At 52.7% G+C, this 14,203-nt stretch overlaps 1 protein-coding gene across 1 annotated transcript; it reads right to left on the bottom strand.

Annotated features, from left to right (window-relative positions):
* Positions 1–3,381: 3,381 nt before the first annotated feature.
* LOC114510788 (patr class I histocompatibility antigen, A-2 alpha chain-like) lies at positions 3,382–12,594 on the bottom strand. Its single transcript, XM_036013350.1, has 7 exons — positions 12,510–12,594; positions 11,969–12,256; positions 11,405–11,689; positions 10,583–10,858; positions 10,389–10,493; positions 9,928–9,960; positions 3,382–3,522 (listed from the first exon to the last, which is right to left on the bottom strand). Exons 1-7 carry the CDS (start codon positions 12,571–12,573, stop codon positions 3,452–3,454), a joined length of 1,122 nt encoding a protein of 373 aa, XP_035869243.1. The 5' UTR covers positions 12,574–12,594; the 3' UTR covers positions 3,382–3,451.
* Between the last annotated feature and the right edge of the window lie 1,609 nt (positions 12,595–14,203).

Here is a 14,203-nt window from a genome sequence, read left to right as displayed (position 1 = left end):
TCGCCAAGTTGCTGGGCCTGCTGGGTGCCACCCCTTGGCCTGGGTCTGCCAGCTGCCACTTGCATGCAAGTCTTGCGTGCCCAGGATGCCTTCCGAGCTCGGTCCCACTGTTCGTTGTGTCGTGACCCCTCTCCGCCCCTCTTATCAGTTTGGATGAACTTGTCTGTTTTAACTCCTTAGTTGTCTGACTTCCATACAGTTCCATTTTCTGTCAGTTCTGGTTGTTATTCTGTTTCTAAATTGTTGTTGTCACTATCTTGGTTGTGCGAGGAGGCACAATGTGTCTACCTATGCCTCATCTTGGCTGAAGTCTGGAGTGTCTTTCTTGACTCCTTCCCCACACCCCAGATGAAACCCTTAGGAAATGCTGTGAACTCCATCTTCCAAATGCATTCAGTGTCCAGCCCCTTCCCCCTGTTTCCACTGCTCACAGCCCCATCAGAACACCCAGCACCTGCAGCGTGGAACCATGGGAGCTTCCCCACACCTTTCCCTCCTGCCTCGCTGGTCCCTTGTCTCCTGATTCTGTTCTCAGCCCAGCAGCCAGACTGACCTTGTGGACCAAGGGCTCTCTCTTGGGGAGGAAGTCTCAGAAGAAGCCACTAAGGAATTTGGTTCCTTGGCCATGACCTTCCAGGACTCAGCATCTGCAGAATGAGAGCAGTGTCTGCAGTGGGTTAGGGACAATGGACACCGGAACAGCTCCTGCTTTAAGCAGGTATTCCTCTCTGAACCCCACATGGACACCCCTGAGTTCTACAAGAGGGGGGCCTGAAAGCTTGGGGTGACCCCTAGGCAACAAAGCAGCAATCCGTTAGAATCAGGGGACTTAACCAGCCACAGCCAGAGGCACAAAAGGCCACATTCAGATGTGCAGGAAGAAACCCTGAATAGTGCATGGAGCACAGGTGGTCACAGGGAACATCACTGGGGAGTTGTGCGGTCCCCTTTTCATGTGGCACACAGTCTGTCCCTCCCGGGTTGTCTCCACACCTCATGATAAGTGCATGAATGTAAAGTTATGTAGAACAGCTTAATAAATGGGGTGAAGGTGTGGATACACTAACAGCTATGGGAAACCAGACTTTGGAGCTTTTAATCTAAGTCACTTCTGCTATATATACATACTAGTAATTTTAAAATAAATCTTTCTGTAACTAAAAAAAATTAAATAGCCCTGGCTGGTGTGGCTCAGTGGATTGAGTGCCAGACTGTGAAGCAAAGGGTGACAGATTTGATTCCCAGTCAGGGCACATGGCTGGGCTTCTGACCAGGTCCAAACCCCACTCCCCCTTCTGTGGGGAGTGAGCGAGAAGAAACCACATATTGATGTTATTCTCCCTTTTTTTCTTCCCCCTTTCCCCTCTGTTTAAAAATAAATATATAAAATCTAAAAAATAAAATTCAGTAAAAGTCACATTGTATCTGTCTTTGCTCAAAACTGACTCCCTCAAGGTGAAAACTCTTTCAGCGTTCCTCGGGCCTGCACGATGTGGCCAGAATCTGACCCCTCCCAAGACTCTGCTGCAGCCACACCAGCCTCCTGGCTGTCCCAAACCACACACAGAGGCTCCCTCCCCAGGGTGCCTGCATGGGAGGCCCCCTGCCTGAAGGGCAGGGGGAGCCTGGCCCAGACATCCTCATGGGCAATGGCTCATGTCCTCATCTTTCCTCCAAGGCCACCTTCTTGTGAGGCCCATGCTGACCACACAAATTCTAACAGGCCTCCTGCCCCTCCCAACACACTCCAGTGCGTCCCCTTCTCCACAGCACCTCCCACCTGCTCACGGGGACTCTTTCCTCACTGACTGTGGTCACAGGGCTCAGTCTGTCCCTTTGCCACACAACACGGGCTCTGTGAGGCCGGCCATTCAGCCTGTGCTCGGTTCACTGAGGTACAGGTATAGAGCATGCTGCTGAACTTCACAGATCTGCATTTTAAATTTTCGTCCTCACCCAGGATTGTTGTTACTAATTTTACAGAGAGGAAGGCAGAGAGAGAGAGAGAGAGAGAGAGAGAGAGAGAGAAACATCGATGTGAAAGAACCAGTTGGTTGCCTCCTGTACCCACCCTAACGAGAAATTCAACCCTGGCTGGGCACATGCCCTCAACGGAGATGGAACCTGTAACCTTTGGTGTGTGGGGCGATGCTCCAACTGAGCCCCCCCAGCCAGGCTGTGTTTGCTTTGAAATTGAAGGTAAGATTTCCCACCAGCAAAAGATTACAACTCACTAACAGCTCAGATGATAGGTAGCATTTTTATTAACAACAAAGTATATTTTAATAAAGGTATGCACATTGCTTTCTAAAAATTTTTATTTTTAGAGAGGGGAAGGGAGGGAGAAAAAGAGGGAAACATCAGTATGTGGTTGCCTCCCACCCTCCGCTCACTGGGGACTTGGCCCACAACCCAGGCATGTGCCCTGACTGGGAATCGAACCCGTGTCCCTCTGGTTCACAAGCCCACACTCAATCCACTAAAGTACACCAGCCAGGGCTGTACATTAATTTTTAGACATAATATTTTTTAACAGTTATGGACTAAAGCTACCATGAGCTTAACATCATATACTCAGGGAAAATAAAATGTTTGTGTGAGTCACTTTATTGTGATGCTTGCTTTACTGTGTCCATCTACACATGAAACCAAATGTCTGCAGGTGCGTCTGGATTCCAGATGTAAAAATGGAGAGTCACTTACCCAGGATTCAAAAACCACCGGTGGAGTGACTCCTCATTGCACAATATCATAGAAATATACGACTAAATCCTAAATGATCCCATTAACCAAAGGCACAAAAATACATTAATATATAATAACTTAAGAAAACAAAAATAGGTACAACATATACAAAAATAAAGAAAGAGCAAATAACCAAAAGATACAGGTTGAGGAAAAGACCCAGGCCTGAGCCCAGGCTGACGAGCCCACAGGAAGCCCTCACTGAGCACAGTCCTGGAGCCAGGACAAGTCCCAGGTGATGCTGAAGTCCCTGGGACCCCAAGTCCTGCTGGGACAAGGTTCTCCTGAAGCAGCAAGGACAAAGAAGCAACGAAGATGAGGCAGCAGAAGAAACACCAGGATAAGGATGGCCTTACTCCAGCTCTGCTAGGACAGGACAGTCCCCAGGGGAGATGACGCAGGTCCCTGTGGGGAGGGTGGCCTAGTGACCAGCTCCTCACATAATACTGATGAAAATGTAAACACATTCTGATGCTGGTGCAGAAACAGCAGTCAGGGATCCTTAAAGTTCCAAGGGGAGGCTGTAGTGAGTGTTTTAGCACCAAGTTCCAGACAAGGCAGCTCTGTCATTCTGGGAAAGAAAGTTGTTGTGAACAAATTCAGGTCACTCTCAGAAGTGTCACATTCCCCCCAGCCCACAACATGCTCAGAATGTCCCACTCTGAGAATCCCCAAACACAGCTGTGCCCCTAGGACCCAATGCCCCCTACTTCCTACCCTCAGGGTCAGCATTATTAGCTGTGAGAGACACCTCAGAGTCCTGGGCACTGCTGCTACCTGGGGAAGACAAACAGCAGAGTTATGGGGTGGGGGAGCCCCCCTCACAGACTCCAGCCCACACTCTCCCAAGGGTCCCAGATGTCACCTCCCCAACACTCAGACTTACGGGCAGCCAGAAAGTAGCTCTTCTCATTTCCGCCTGTGGGAAGAAAATGTTCTGTGAGAAGTCAGGGGGAAGGCTGGGTCCCGTGACCCTAAAGGAGCCCCATACTCCTGAAGCACAGGGAAGGTTCCAGAACTGTGACTGAACACGCAGGGTAGGATCAGGAAATACGGGGAAAGTACATGTGTGGGGACTGGACTTACCATCTATCTGGACGTCTGTCCTCAGAAAGGACCTTCCCCTCTGATATCTGACAGCTGGGAATCAGTCCCCATTGCTAGAATCATCAGGTGATAAATGTGTCCCTCACTTTCCCATGGGCCTCACTAAAGAGTCAGTGTTAGGAAATAGGCCCCCAGATGGACAAGCACTGGTGTTGTGATACGATGCCCATTAAGGAGGCAGAGCATAATTCCACCTGGGCTTGACCCCCAGGGGGACAGGAAACTCAGCCCCACCCCTTGCCCACCTGAGCACTTCCTCTTCCACAGCACAGCTGCAGTGATCACAGCTCCAAGGAAACCCAGGGCAGCAGCGATGCCCATGATGATGATGGTGATGGAGGTCTGAGGAGGGGGATCTGGGAAGGGAAGGTGAGAGGTCAACCTCAGGCCTGAGTCCTGACCCTGTTCAGGGACACCCTGAGGAGAGGCTCTGTCCCCTCCTCACCCCATCTCAGGGTCAGGGGCTTGAGTAGCCTCTGGTGCTGCACATGGCACGTGTATCTCTGCTCCTTTCCAGGGGACGTGACCACAGCTGCCCACTTCTGGAAGGTCCCGTCCCCTGCAGGCCTGGTGTCCACCAGCTCCATGTCCTGGGTCAGGTCCTCCCCTTCACGTTGCCAGGTCAGGGTGATGTCCGAAGGGTAGAAGCCCAGGGCCCAGCACTTCAGGGTGACCTCGTGGTCAGAGATGGAGTGGTGGGTCAGGTGTGTCTTTGGAGGGTCTGAGGGGAGGGTGAGAAAATTCAGGAACTCAGCATGGTCGTGGGACACTCCAGCAGCACTCATGTGACCACCCTGTGAGTGGGCAGTGGGGTGGGGGAAGGGAGTGTACCACCCAGAGACCAGCCTGGACAGAGGCACATGGGATAATCTCCTATTTTTTCAAAATTTCCAGAATCAGGGTAAGAACCTAGAGTAGGAATCTCCAGTTCTCCAAGGGGAGAGACACACTCAGGTGGAGGCTGAATGACTCAGAAAAGCCAGAGTCAGGCCTCCAGAGAAGGTCTCAGCCCAATAACCAGGGAGAGTGTCCTGGTGCACCAGGTGCTGCGGGGTGTGAGGGAACCACTGTGGGGTGTTTCAGGGAGAGGCTGGGTCCCTTACTGTCCTTTAGAGAAAGCTGGGCCCACAGGTGAGTCACAGAATAAGGACACCTGGGGGACTCCTCTCTCTCCGGAGCAGGAGGGGGATACTGACGCTGCCCCATTCCCCTCCTCTCCTTGTAGGAAGCCGCCCCAGCCCACAGATCCCCTCCTCGGGGAGGCCCGCACCCCGGTACCTGCTCGGAGCAGAGTCTTCTTCCCCTTCTCCAGGAGCAGGTGGAGCCGGCGCACACACGTGTCCTCCAGGAAGACCCTCTGAACGTCCGCGTCAGGGACCCGCACAATGTTGCTGCAGCTGACCCCCGCGGCTGCATTGCAGGCGCGCAGGTCCTGGTTCAGGGCCACGTAGTCGGTGCCGTTGTAGGCGAACAGACTGAATCCGTGGAGGAAGCTTCCATTGGACCCCACGGTGCATCCGGTCACTTCCTGCCAAATGTGAGACCCTGACCCCGCCCCGCAGTCAGCCCCGCAGAGTTAGCCCCTCCCCGCTCCCACCGGGGTAAGGCCTCTGGGTGAGGCTCCACCGGATAGTCGGGCGACCCCGGCCCGTCCGTGGGGATGGGGTTCGTCCCCGAGCACCGTGCGCGGGTGGCTCACCGTCCTCGATCTGGTTGTAGTAGGTGCGCAGGTTGTTCAGGTTCGCTCTGCTCCGCTGTCCCTTGTGCTGGATTTCCCGAGTCTGTTCATCCCGAAACTGCGCGCCTTCCTGCTCCACCCACGGCTGCTCCATCCACCGCACCTGCGGCTGCAGCTTAGGGCCCGCGGTGTCGCAGCTGTAACTCAAGATCTGCATGTCCTCCATGTAGACGACCGTGGTGTACCGGTATTTCTCGCGGCCCGGTTCGTACATGGCGGTGCTTAAATATTTCAGGGTGTGGGGGCCAGGAGTCGGGGAGGACGGGTGTCCTGGGTTCGCGGTGCGCCTGCAGGGGCTGGGCGCCCGGGAGACAGAAAGGAGGGCCGCGGGTGAGCAGAGGAGACGGGAAAGCGGTAGGGCCGGTGGAAGGCGGGCCGCTCCGTGAGTCCGGAGTCCGTGCCGGGGCGCCGCAGACCGGTCTCCGCCGGTCCCCCGCCTCCGCCGGGTCCCTCCCTCCTGACCAGCAGAGGCCGTTCCCTCCCGAACCCGCACTCACCCGGCCGGGTCTGGGTCAGCGCCAGGGTCCCCGAGAGCAGCAGGAGGAGGGTTTGGGGCGCCATGGGCCCGACTAGAGCGTCAGACGAGAAGGAGTTCCTTTTCCCGCTGAGGCCGCTCACAAGGGCCGATCTGCAGCTGATTGGTGCTCTTCGTTCTCATTAGGAGTGACGAAAGGTGGAGCGTCACGTGTATCCAGGGCTGGGGACTCAGCTTTGCCTTGACTCCTCCTCCTGCACCCTGAACTCTCCGCCCCTCCCCGTAGGAGGGCCACCTGCGGTACCTCTTGTCTGTAAACACTAGTATGGAGAGTTCTATGCAGCAGAAAGAAAGAAGGAGCTCATACCCTTTGCAACAGCGTGGATGGAGCTGGAAAGCATTATGCTAAGCGAAACAAGCCAGGCAGTGAAAGACAAATACCACATGATATCACCTTTAACAGGAATCTAAACAACAAAACAAAATAAAAAAACCCCTAGCAAAATATAACCAAAGACACTGAAATAGGGGATAGTCTGACAGTGGCCAGAGGGGAGAGAAGAGGGAATTTCAGGGTGGAATGGGTAGGGTTTACAGGAACAAATTTGGAGGACACATGGAGAAAAACTAGGGGTGGGGGGTAATGGGGGGAAAGGGGGGGAGGGTTGGGTGGGTGGGCTGGAATGGGAGTAGGGGGGGAGAAAACTGTACTTGAACAATGATTGAAATAAAAAAAGAAAAAAAAAGAGTTCAGGGCGCTCGTTTATTTCAGTTCCTCAATCCGTTGAGCGTTTACTGACCTCTCATCACATTGCACACATGTCCAGCAGATGATAGGCTTTTAATAAAGTACTCTTGCTCTCTGCACCTAATAACACTTGAACTCCGTGTGACCACCTTCACCCTGCAGCTGCTACCCTGGAGACAGTTGTGTTGTGCTGACTGACCACCTAGTGGTTCCTAGGAGTGATGTACAGGAAACTCCTACTGCTGCTGCTGCTGCTGCTGCTGCTGTAATTTGGTTACAGAGGGATCTCATCTGCAGGTTAAGTGCACAGTCTGTCCCTTTGCCACCCAGTATGTGCTCCGTAAGGCCGGCCATTCAGCCCGTGCTCGGTTCACTGACGCACAGGTATGCAGCAGGCTGCTGCACTTCACAGATCTGCACTGTTTAATTTTCATCCTCACCTGAGGATTGTTGTTACAGGTTTTATAGAGAGAGGAAGGCAGAGGGAGAGAGAGAGAGATTGATGTAAGAGGAACATTGATTGGTTCCCTGAGGTGCCCACCCTTAGCAGAAATTGAACATGCAAGCCAGGAACATGACCTTAACAGAGATTGAACCCATAACCTTTTGGTATGTGGGCCACGCTCCAGCCGAGCCCCCAGCCAGACTTTGTTTGTTTTACAGCTGAAGGTAAGATTTCCTACTGGCAAAAAGATTACAACTCACTAAAGGATCAGATGAGAGTTAGCATTTTTATTAGTGACAAAGTATATTTTAATAAAATATATATTATTTTTAGACATAGTATTATTGAACACACAATAGACTACAGTACAGCATAAGCCTAACATTTATATTCACAATGGAACCAAGAAGTTTGTGAGACTCACTTTATTGTGATGGTTTGGACCCATTCTTGAAATATCTCCATGACATGTTGGTATTCCAGGTGTAAAAATGGTGTGTCATCTACCCAGTACTCAAAAACTACTAGTTGAGTGACCCATCACTGTGGGACAACTCCCTATTGTAGTGACAGTGTCTTTATTGATGTGGCCCCAGCCTCCAGCTGTTCTGTGGCAGCCACAGCACAACCTGCACTCACGCTGCCATCGATGCCCCTGCAAGTCCCCATGGTGCTGTCCCCCTAAACCTGCAAGGGCCTCTGCTCTCTGAATCCCCGAGTTTGCACTGGGGCCCCCACTAGAGTGAAGGGCCGGGGGAGACGGCGGCCGAGCAGAGCAGAATCGCAGCAGGACCATGTCTGAGATGAGACATTACAGGCCCCTGCTCTCTGCTGATTCCAGAAACTCGTTCCCTGGAGGAGGCTGGGAAAAGGTGGGAGAATAATCACGCCCAGGGAGGTAAGAGCAGGATGGGTCTGAAACTTACCCTCTCGACACCACAGATTCCTGAGTGCAGGGGCCACCCTGGTCATGTGGGGACAATGACAGGCAAAATGCCTCCTGTTGCTGTCACATGGGGGACACCCAGAGGAGGATGAGATGAAAACTCATACACCGAACCTATTCATCCATAGGAAAACCAAAATATTGCCCTTTGTGACAACATGGATGGACTGTGAGAATATTATGCTAAGTGAAATTAATTGGTTAAGCCCTAGCTGGTGTAGTTCAGTGGATTGAGCGTGGGCTGCGAACCAAAGCATCGCAGGTTCGATTCCCAGTCAGGGCACATGCCTGGGCTGCAGGCCATGGCCCCCCAGCAACCGCACATTGGTTTCTCTCTCTCTTTTTCCCTCCCTTCCCTCTCTAAAAATAAATAAATAAAATCTTAAAAAGAAGAAAGAAAGAAAAAGCTAAGAACCCTATGATTTTAGTCACAGGTGGAATATAAACCTGAAACTCATGGACACAGAGAGCAGTGTGGTGGCCCCCAGAGGGAAGAGGGTTGGGGGAGGAGGGGCCTCGTACCTGGTAACGGAAGATGGTTCGTCTCTGGGTGGTGGGCACACAGTGCAATGTACAGATCCTGTATCATGGAAATGTACACCTGAAACCTCCATGATCCTGTTAACCAATGCACCCCAATAACTTTAATAAGAGCACAACCCAATAATTTAATAAACACACCCCAATAATTTTATTTTATTTTTAAAAGATTTTATTTATTTATTTTTAGAGAGTGAGGAAGGATTGTTTGGAGAAACAGAGGGAAACATCAAGGTGTGGTTCCCTCTAGAGCGCCCTCTACTGGGGACCAGGCACAGACCCAGGCATGTACTCTAGACTGGGAATCAAACTGGCAACCCTTTGGTTTGCAGCTGGTGCTCAGTCCACTGAGTCACACAACCCAGGGCCAAATAATTCTATTTCCAAAAAGCAACAATAAGTATAATACCTACAAAAAGAAACAACAAATGCCCAAAAGGGGCCAATGGGTATGCCCAGCCATGATCCAGGCTGACATGGCTACAGGAAGTCCTCACTGAGCACAGTCCTGGAGCCACGACAAGAGCCAGGTGACAATTAAGTCCTTGGGATCCCAGGTCCTGGTGGGACAAGGTTCTCCTGAAGCAGCAAGGACAAAGGAGCAACAAAGATGACTTACTCGAGGAGTGACCAGGAAGGGGATGGCCTTACCCCAACTCTGCTAGGACAGGACAGTCCCCAGGGGAGAGGACACAGGTCCCAGGGGAGGGTGGCCTGGTCACCAGCCCCTCACTGATGCTGCTAAGAACACAGACATGTTCCGATGCTGGTTGCAGAAAGAGCAGTCAGGGATCCTTAAAGTCCCAAGGGGAGGCTTCAGTGACTGTTTCAGCACCAAGTCCCGTAGAAAGCAACTCTGTTACCTGGGAAAGAAAGTTGTCATGAACAAATTCAGGTCAGTCTCAGAAGTGTCACATTCCCCCCCAGCCCACCATATGCTCAGAATGTCCCACTCTGAGAATCCCTAAACCCCAGTCATGCCCTTCTGTCCCAATGCCCCCCACTTCCTGCCCACTCAACCTCACAAGTAAAAGCTTCGAGAGATACCCCAGAGCCCTGGGTGCTGTCACTGCCTGGGGAAGACCCAACAGCAGAGTTACAGGGTGGGGGAGCCCTCCTCACAGACTCCAGCCCACACTCTCCCAAGGGTCCCAGATGTCACCTCCCCAACACCCAGACTTACAGGCAGCCTGAGTGTTGTTCTCCCTGCCTCTGCCTGTGGGAACAAAATGTTCTGTAAGACGTCAGGGCGAAGGCTGGGTCCCGTGACCCTAAAGGAGCCCCATACTCCTGAAGCACAGGGAAGGTTCCAGAACTGTGACAACACCCAGGGTAGGATCAGGAAACACAGAGTAAGTACATGTGTAGGGAGTGAATCAGCAACCCACCTGGACATCTGTCATAGCAGAGACCCTACACTCTGATCTGTGACAGCTGGGAACCAGTTCCCATCGCTGGAACCATCACGTGATAAATGTGTCCCTCACTTTCCCACAGGCCTCACTGAAGAGTCAGTGTTAGGAAACAGGCCCCAGATGGACAAGCACCCTGTGGGGACACGATGCCCATTAAGGAGGCAGAACACACTTCCACCTTGGCTTGACCCCCAGGGGGACAGGAAACTCAGCCCCACTCCTTGCCCACCTGAGCTCTTCCTCCTCCACAGCACAGCTGCAGTGACCACAGCTCCAAGGAGACCCAGGGCAGCAATGATGCCCACGATGGTGATGGCGGTCTGAGGAGGGGGGTCTGTGAGGGGAAGGTGAGAGGTCAACCTCAGGCCTGAGTCCTGACCCTGTTCAGGGACACCCTGAGGAGAGGCTCTGTCCCCTCCTCACCCCATCTCAGGGTCAGGGGCTCAGGCAGCCCCTGGTGCTGCACATGGCATGTGTATCTCTGCTCCTCTCCAGGGGGCACGGCCACAGCTGCCCACTTCTGGAAGGTCCCGTCCCCTGCAGGCCTGGTGTCCACCAGCTCCATGTCCTGGGTCAGGTTCTCCCCATCACGTTGCCAGGTCAGGGTGATGTTCGAAGGGTAGAAGCCCAGGGCCCAGCACCTCAGGGTGACCTCATGGTCAGAGATGGGGTGGCGGGTCATGTGTGTTTTTGGAGGGTCTGAGGGGAGGGTGAGAAAATTTGGGAACTCTGAATGGTCATGGGACACTCCAGCAGTGCTCATGTGACCACCTTGAGAGTGGACAGGACAGCAGGGTGGGGGAAGGGAGAGCAACACCCAGACACCAGCTTGGACAGAGGCACATGGGATAATCTCCTATTCCTTAGAAAATTCCAGAATCCTGGTGAGAACCTGGGGTAGGAGTGTCCGGGTCTTTAAGGGGAGACACAGACTCAGGTAGAGGCTGATGACTCAGAAAATCAGTAGTAAGGCCTCCAGAGAGGGTCTCAGCCTGAGAACCAGGGAGAGCGTCCTGGTGCACCAGGTGAGAGAATGGCTGTGGGGTGTTTCAGGGAGAGGCTGGGTCCCTTATTCCTTTAGAGAAAGGTGGGTCCAAGGGATGTCACAGAATAAGGACACTTGGGGGACTCTTCCCTCTCTGGAGCAGGAGGGACATTCTGGCACTGCCCCATTTCCCTCCTCTCCTTGTAGGAAGCCGCCCCAGCCCACAGGTCCCCTCCTCGGGGAGGCAGAAGCCCTGGTACCTGCTCGGAGCAGGGTCTCCCTCCCCTTCTTCAGGAACAGGCGGAGCCAGCGCACGCAGGTGACCTCCAGGTAATCCCTCCAGCCATCCACGTCGTGTTCCTCCACCGTGTCGCGCCCGACAGCGACAGTGATCCGGACCTCCGAGTCAGCCTCGGTGGAACAGCCTCGCTCCACAACCAGGTCGAAGGTTTCGGTGCGGTCGTAGGCCGACTGAGTGTATCCGTGGAGGAAGCGCCGGTCCGACCCCACGACGCAGCCGGTCATTTCCTGCTGGGTGTGGGACCCTGACACCGCCCACAGGTTTAGGCACAACCACTTAGCTCAGGCCCAAGGCCAGTGTGTCCCAGTCCGGATTAGTGCCACCCCCTCGGGGATTAATCCTAAACTGAATGAAAATCTAACCAGGGTCAAAATCCCCGGGGGCTCCTCCCGCCCTGGGGGCCTGGAGCTTCTGGCAGGCTGCGGGGCGGGGGGGGGGGGCGCTCTGACTCGAAGCCTTGGGCGACCCCCGGTGGGTCTGTGCTCGTGGGGGTCGTGGCAGGACCCGGGCGCGTGTGGCTCACCGTCCTCGCTGTCGTTGTAGCAGCTGCTCAGGTAGTTCAGGTCCTCTCGGAAGCTCTCTTCGATGTCCTCCAGGACCTGCGTCGTCTGCTCGTCCCACCAATCTGGATCCTCCTGCTCCACCAGTAGCGGCTCCAGCCATGGCACCCGCGGCTCCAGCCTCGGACACGCGGTGTCGCTGTCGAACCGCAAGATCTCCGTGTCGTCCACGTAGCCCAGGGCGATGTACTGGTTCTTCCCGTGGCCCGGTCCAGTCACGAAGGTGTGGAAATATCTGAAGCTGTGGGGTCCTGGGGGCGGGGAGGACCGGCGTCCTGGGTCCTCAGTCGGGTGGGTAGGCGCAGGGCGCAGGGGGCCGGGGGGGGGGGGCAGGGAGAATGAGGCGGTGGTTTCGAGGAGGGGTGAGAGGAGGGGCAGGGGCGGAGCCGATGCGGGAGCCCGGGGTGTGGGGTCTAGGCCTGGGGTGCTGCAGGCTAGCTGTTGCCCTCTGGGTCCCCTCGCTTAGGCCCCTTACAGGTAGTTCCCTCCCGACCCCGTACTCACCAGCCCAGGTCTCGGTCAGGGCCAGGGCCCCCGAGAGCAGCAGAAGCAGGGTTTGGGGTTCCATCACCCGACTCTGAGCGTCGGGGAAGAGGGCATCTGAGTACTAAGTGAGGACTTTATATCAGAAAGCACGGTGACGCTGATTGGCTGATCTAGGATTGGGACATCCAAGGGAGAAGTGCAGTAGCGTTTTGAGTTTCCAGGCAGAAAAGGTCCCGTGAGATGGAGAAGGGAAACTCCAACACTGAGAGTCCCCGCCCCAGACTGACACCCTGGTCTTCTGGCTGACACTCTGGGAGCCAGGCCTGGGGACCCGGGACTCTGCCCCGAGCCCTCCTCCTGCACGGAGAACTCTGTCCCTCTGTCTCCCTGACTCCCTGCCCACGGGCTGTTTTATTCAGTGACTCTCGAACATTTTGTATTCAGAGCATCCATACAGTCTTATAAAATAGGGACAACCCCCAAAATAATTTTGTTTATGTGGGTTATAGCTATCAATATTTATCATACAAAAAATAAAACTGAAGAAATTAATTTATTTACAATAATATTAATAACTTTTGATATGTTAACAGAAATTACAGCCTCAGAAATATGTAGGGGGAGCATTTTTAATTACCTTTTCAGATAAGTGTGGATATTCATCTTGGATCATACACTAAAGCCACACAAGTGGTTAGTTTCTGAAAAGCTCTTTGCAAAGTGGAACCTGAAACAAATCCACTGAATATTTCCTATTCTGTTACGTTACTTTAGAGCCTTGTGTACTGATGCAGGATTATTTGAAAGTGATGCATTGTTTCACTAAGTGATAGAGATCTCCCAGGGTTGGTGCATTTAATGACACATCATCAAAAATAACATTTGTTAGCGTTACTGCAGACCCCACTGGAAATGGTTGTCAGCTCTGGAAAGCTGTCTGGCTGCCGTGGTGAGACACACATTTGCCAGAATCCTGGTTTTCCTTTGAGAGCTTCCATTCCATCCAGACAACAAGTGCTGTCAGGTGTCAACTGCCCGTTGACATTTCTTGAGGGACAAGCTCACATTCATTTGAGAGAGTGTTCGCCAGTTCACCACACCTCAGTCATCACAGCTTCTGTGTCTCTCATTCTCTTAAGTGAACTTGCTGTTCTGTGAAGAAGAGGCTGCCTCAGCCCTCACAGGTCACTTTCCTGGGCTCATGACACTTGGGGATGAATGTAGCAGAAGTGTGTTTGTGCACTTTCCCAGTCATCATAGGAGATAATCTATCATTTTGTTCTCCATTTTCATTAAGGGTAGTGAAGAAATGAATCCATTTATATAATGAATTCAAGATATATTTTAAATATTTTTAATTTTTAAATTACAGTTGATGTACAATAATGCATTAGTTTCAGGTGTATGACTCTGTGATTACACATTTATGTAAATTATGAACCAATCACTCTGATAAATCCAGTACCCTTCTGACATCATTTGTAGTTATTACAATATTAATGACTGTATTCCCTGTGCTGCACTTTACATCCCCATGACTGTTGTTTAACCACCAATGTGTGCCTCTTAATCCCTTCACCTTTTTTCACCAGGTCCACGTAACTCCCCTCCCTTCTAAAAACCTCCAGTCTGTTCCCTGTATGTATGAGTCTGTTTCTGTTCACTTGATTGCTTTATTTTTTATTTTATTTTATTTGTTTAGAAATTTTATT

Source organism: Phyllostomus discolor, chromosome 12 (assembly GCF_004126475.2).
Source record: "Phyllostomus discolor isolate MPI-MPIP mPhyDis1 chromosome 12, mPhyDis1.pri.v3, whole genome shotgun sequence".
In the NCBI taxonomy this organism is placed as follows: Eukaryota; Metazoa; Chordata; class Mammalia; order Chiroptera; family Phyllostomidae; genus Phyllostomus; species Phyllostomus discolor.
Note: the sequence above shows the minus strand (reverse complement) of the source record. Positions and strands in the feature narration are given on the sequence as shown.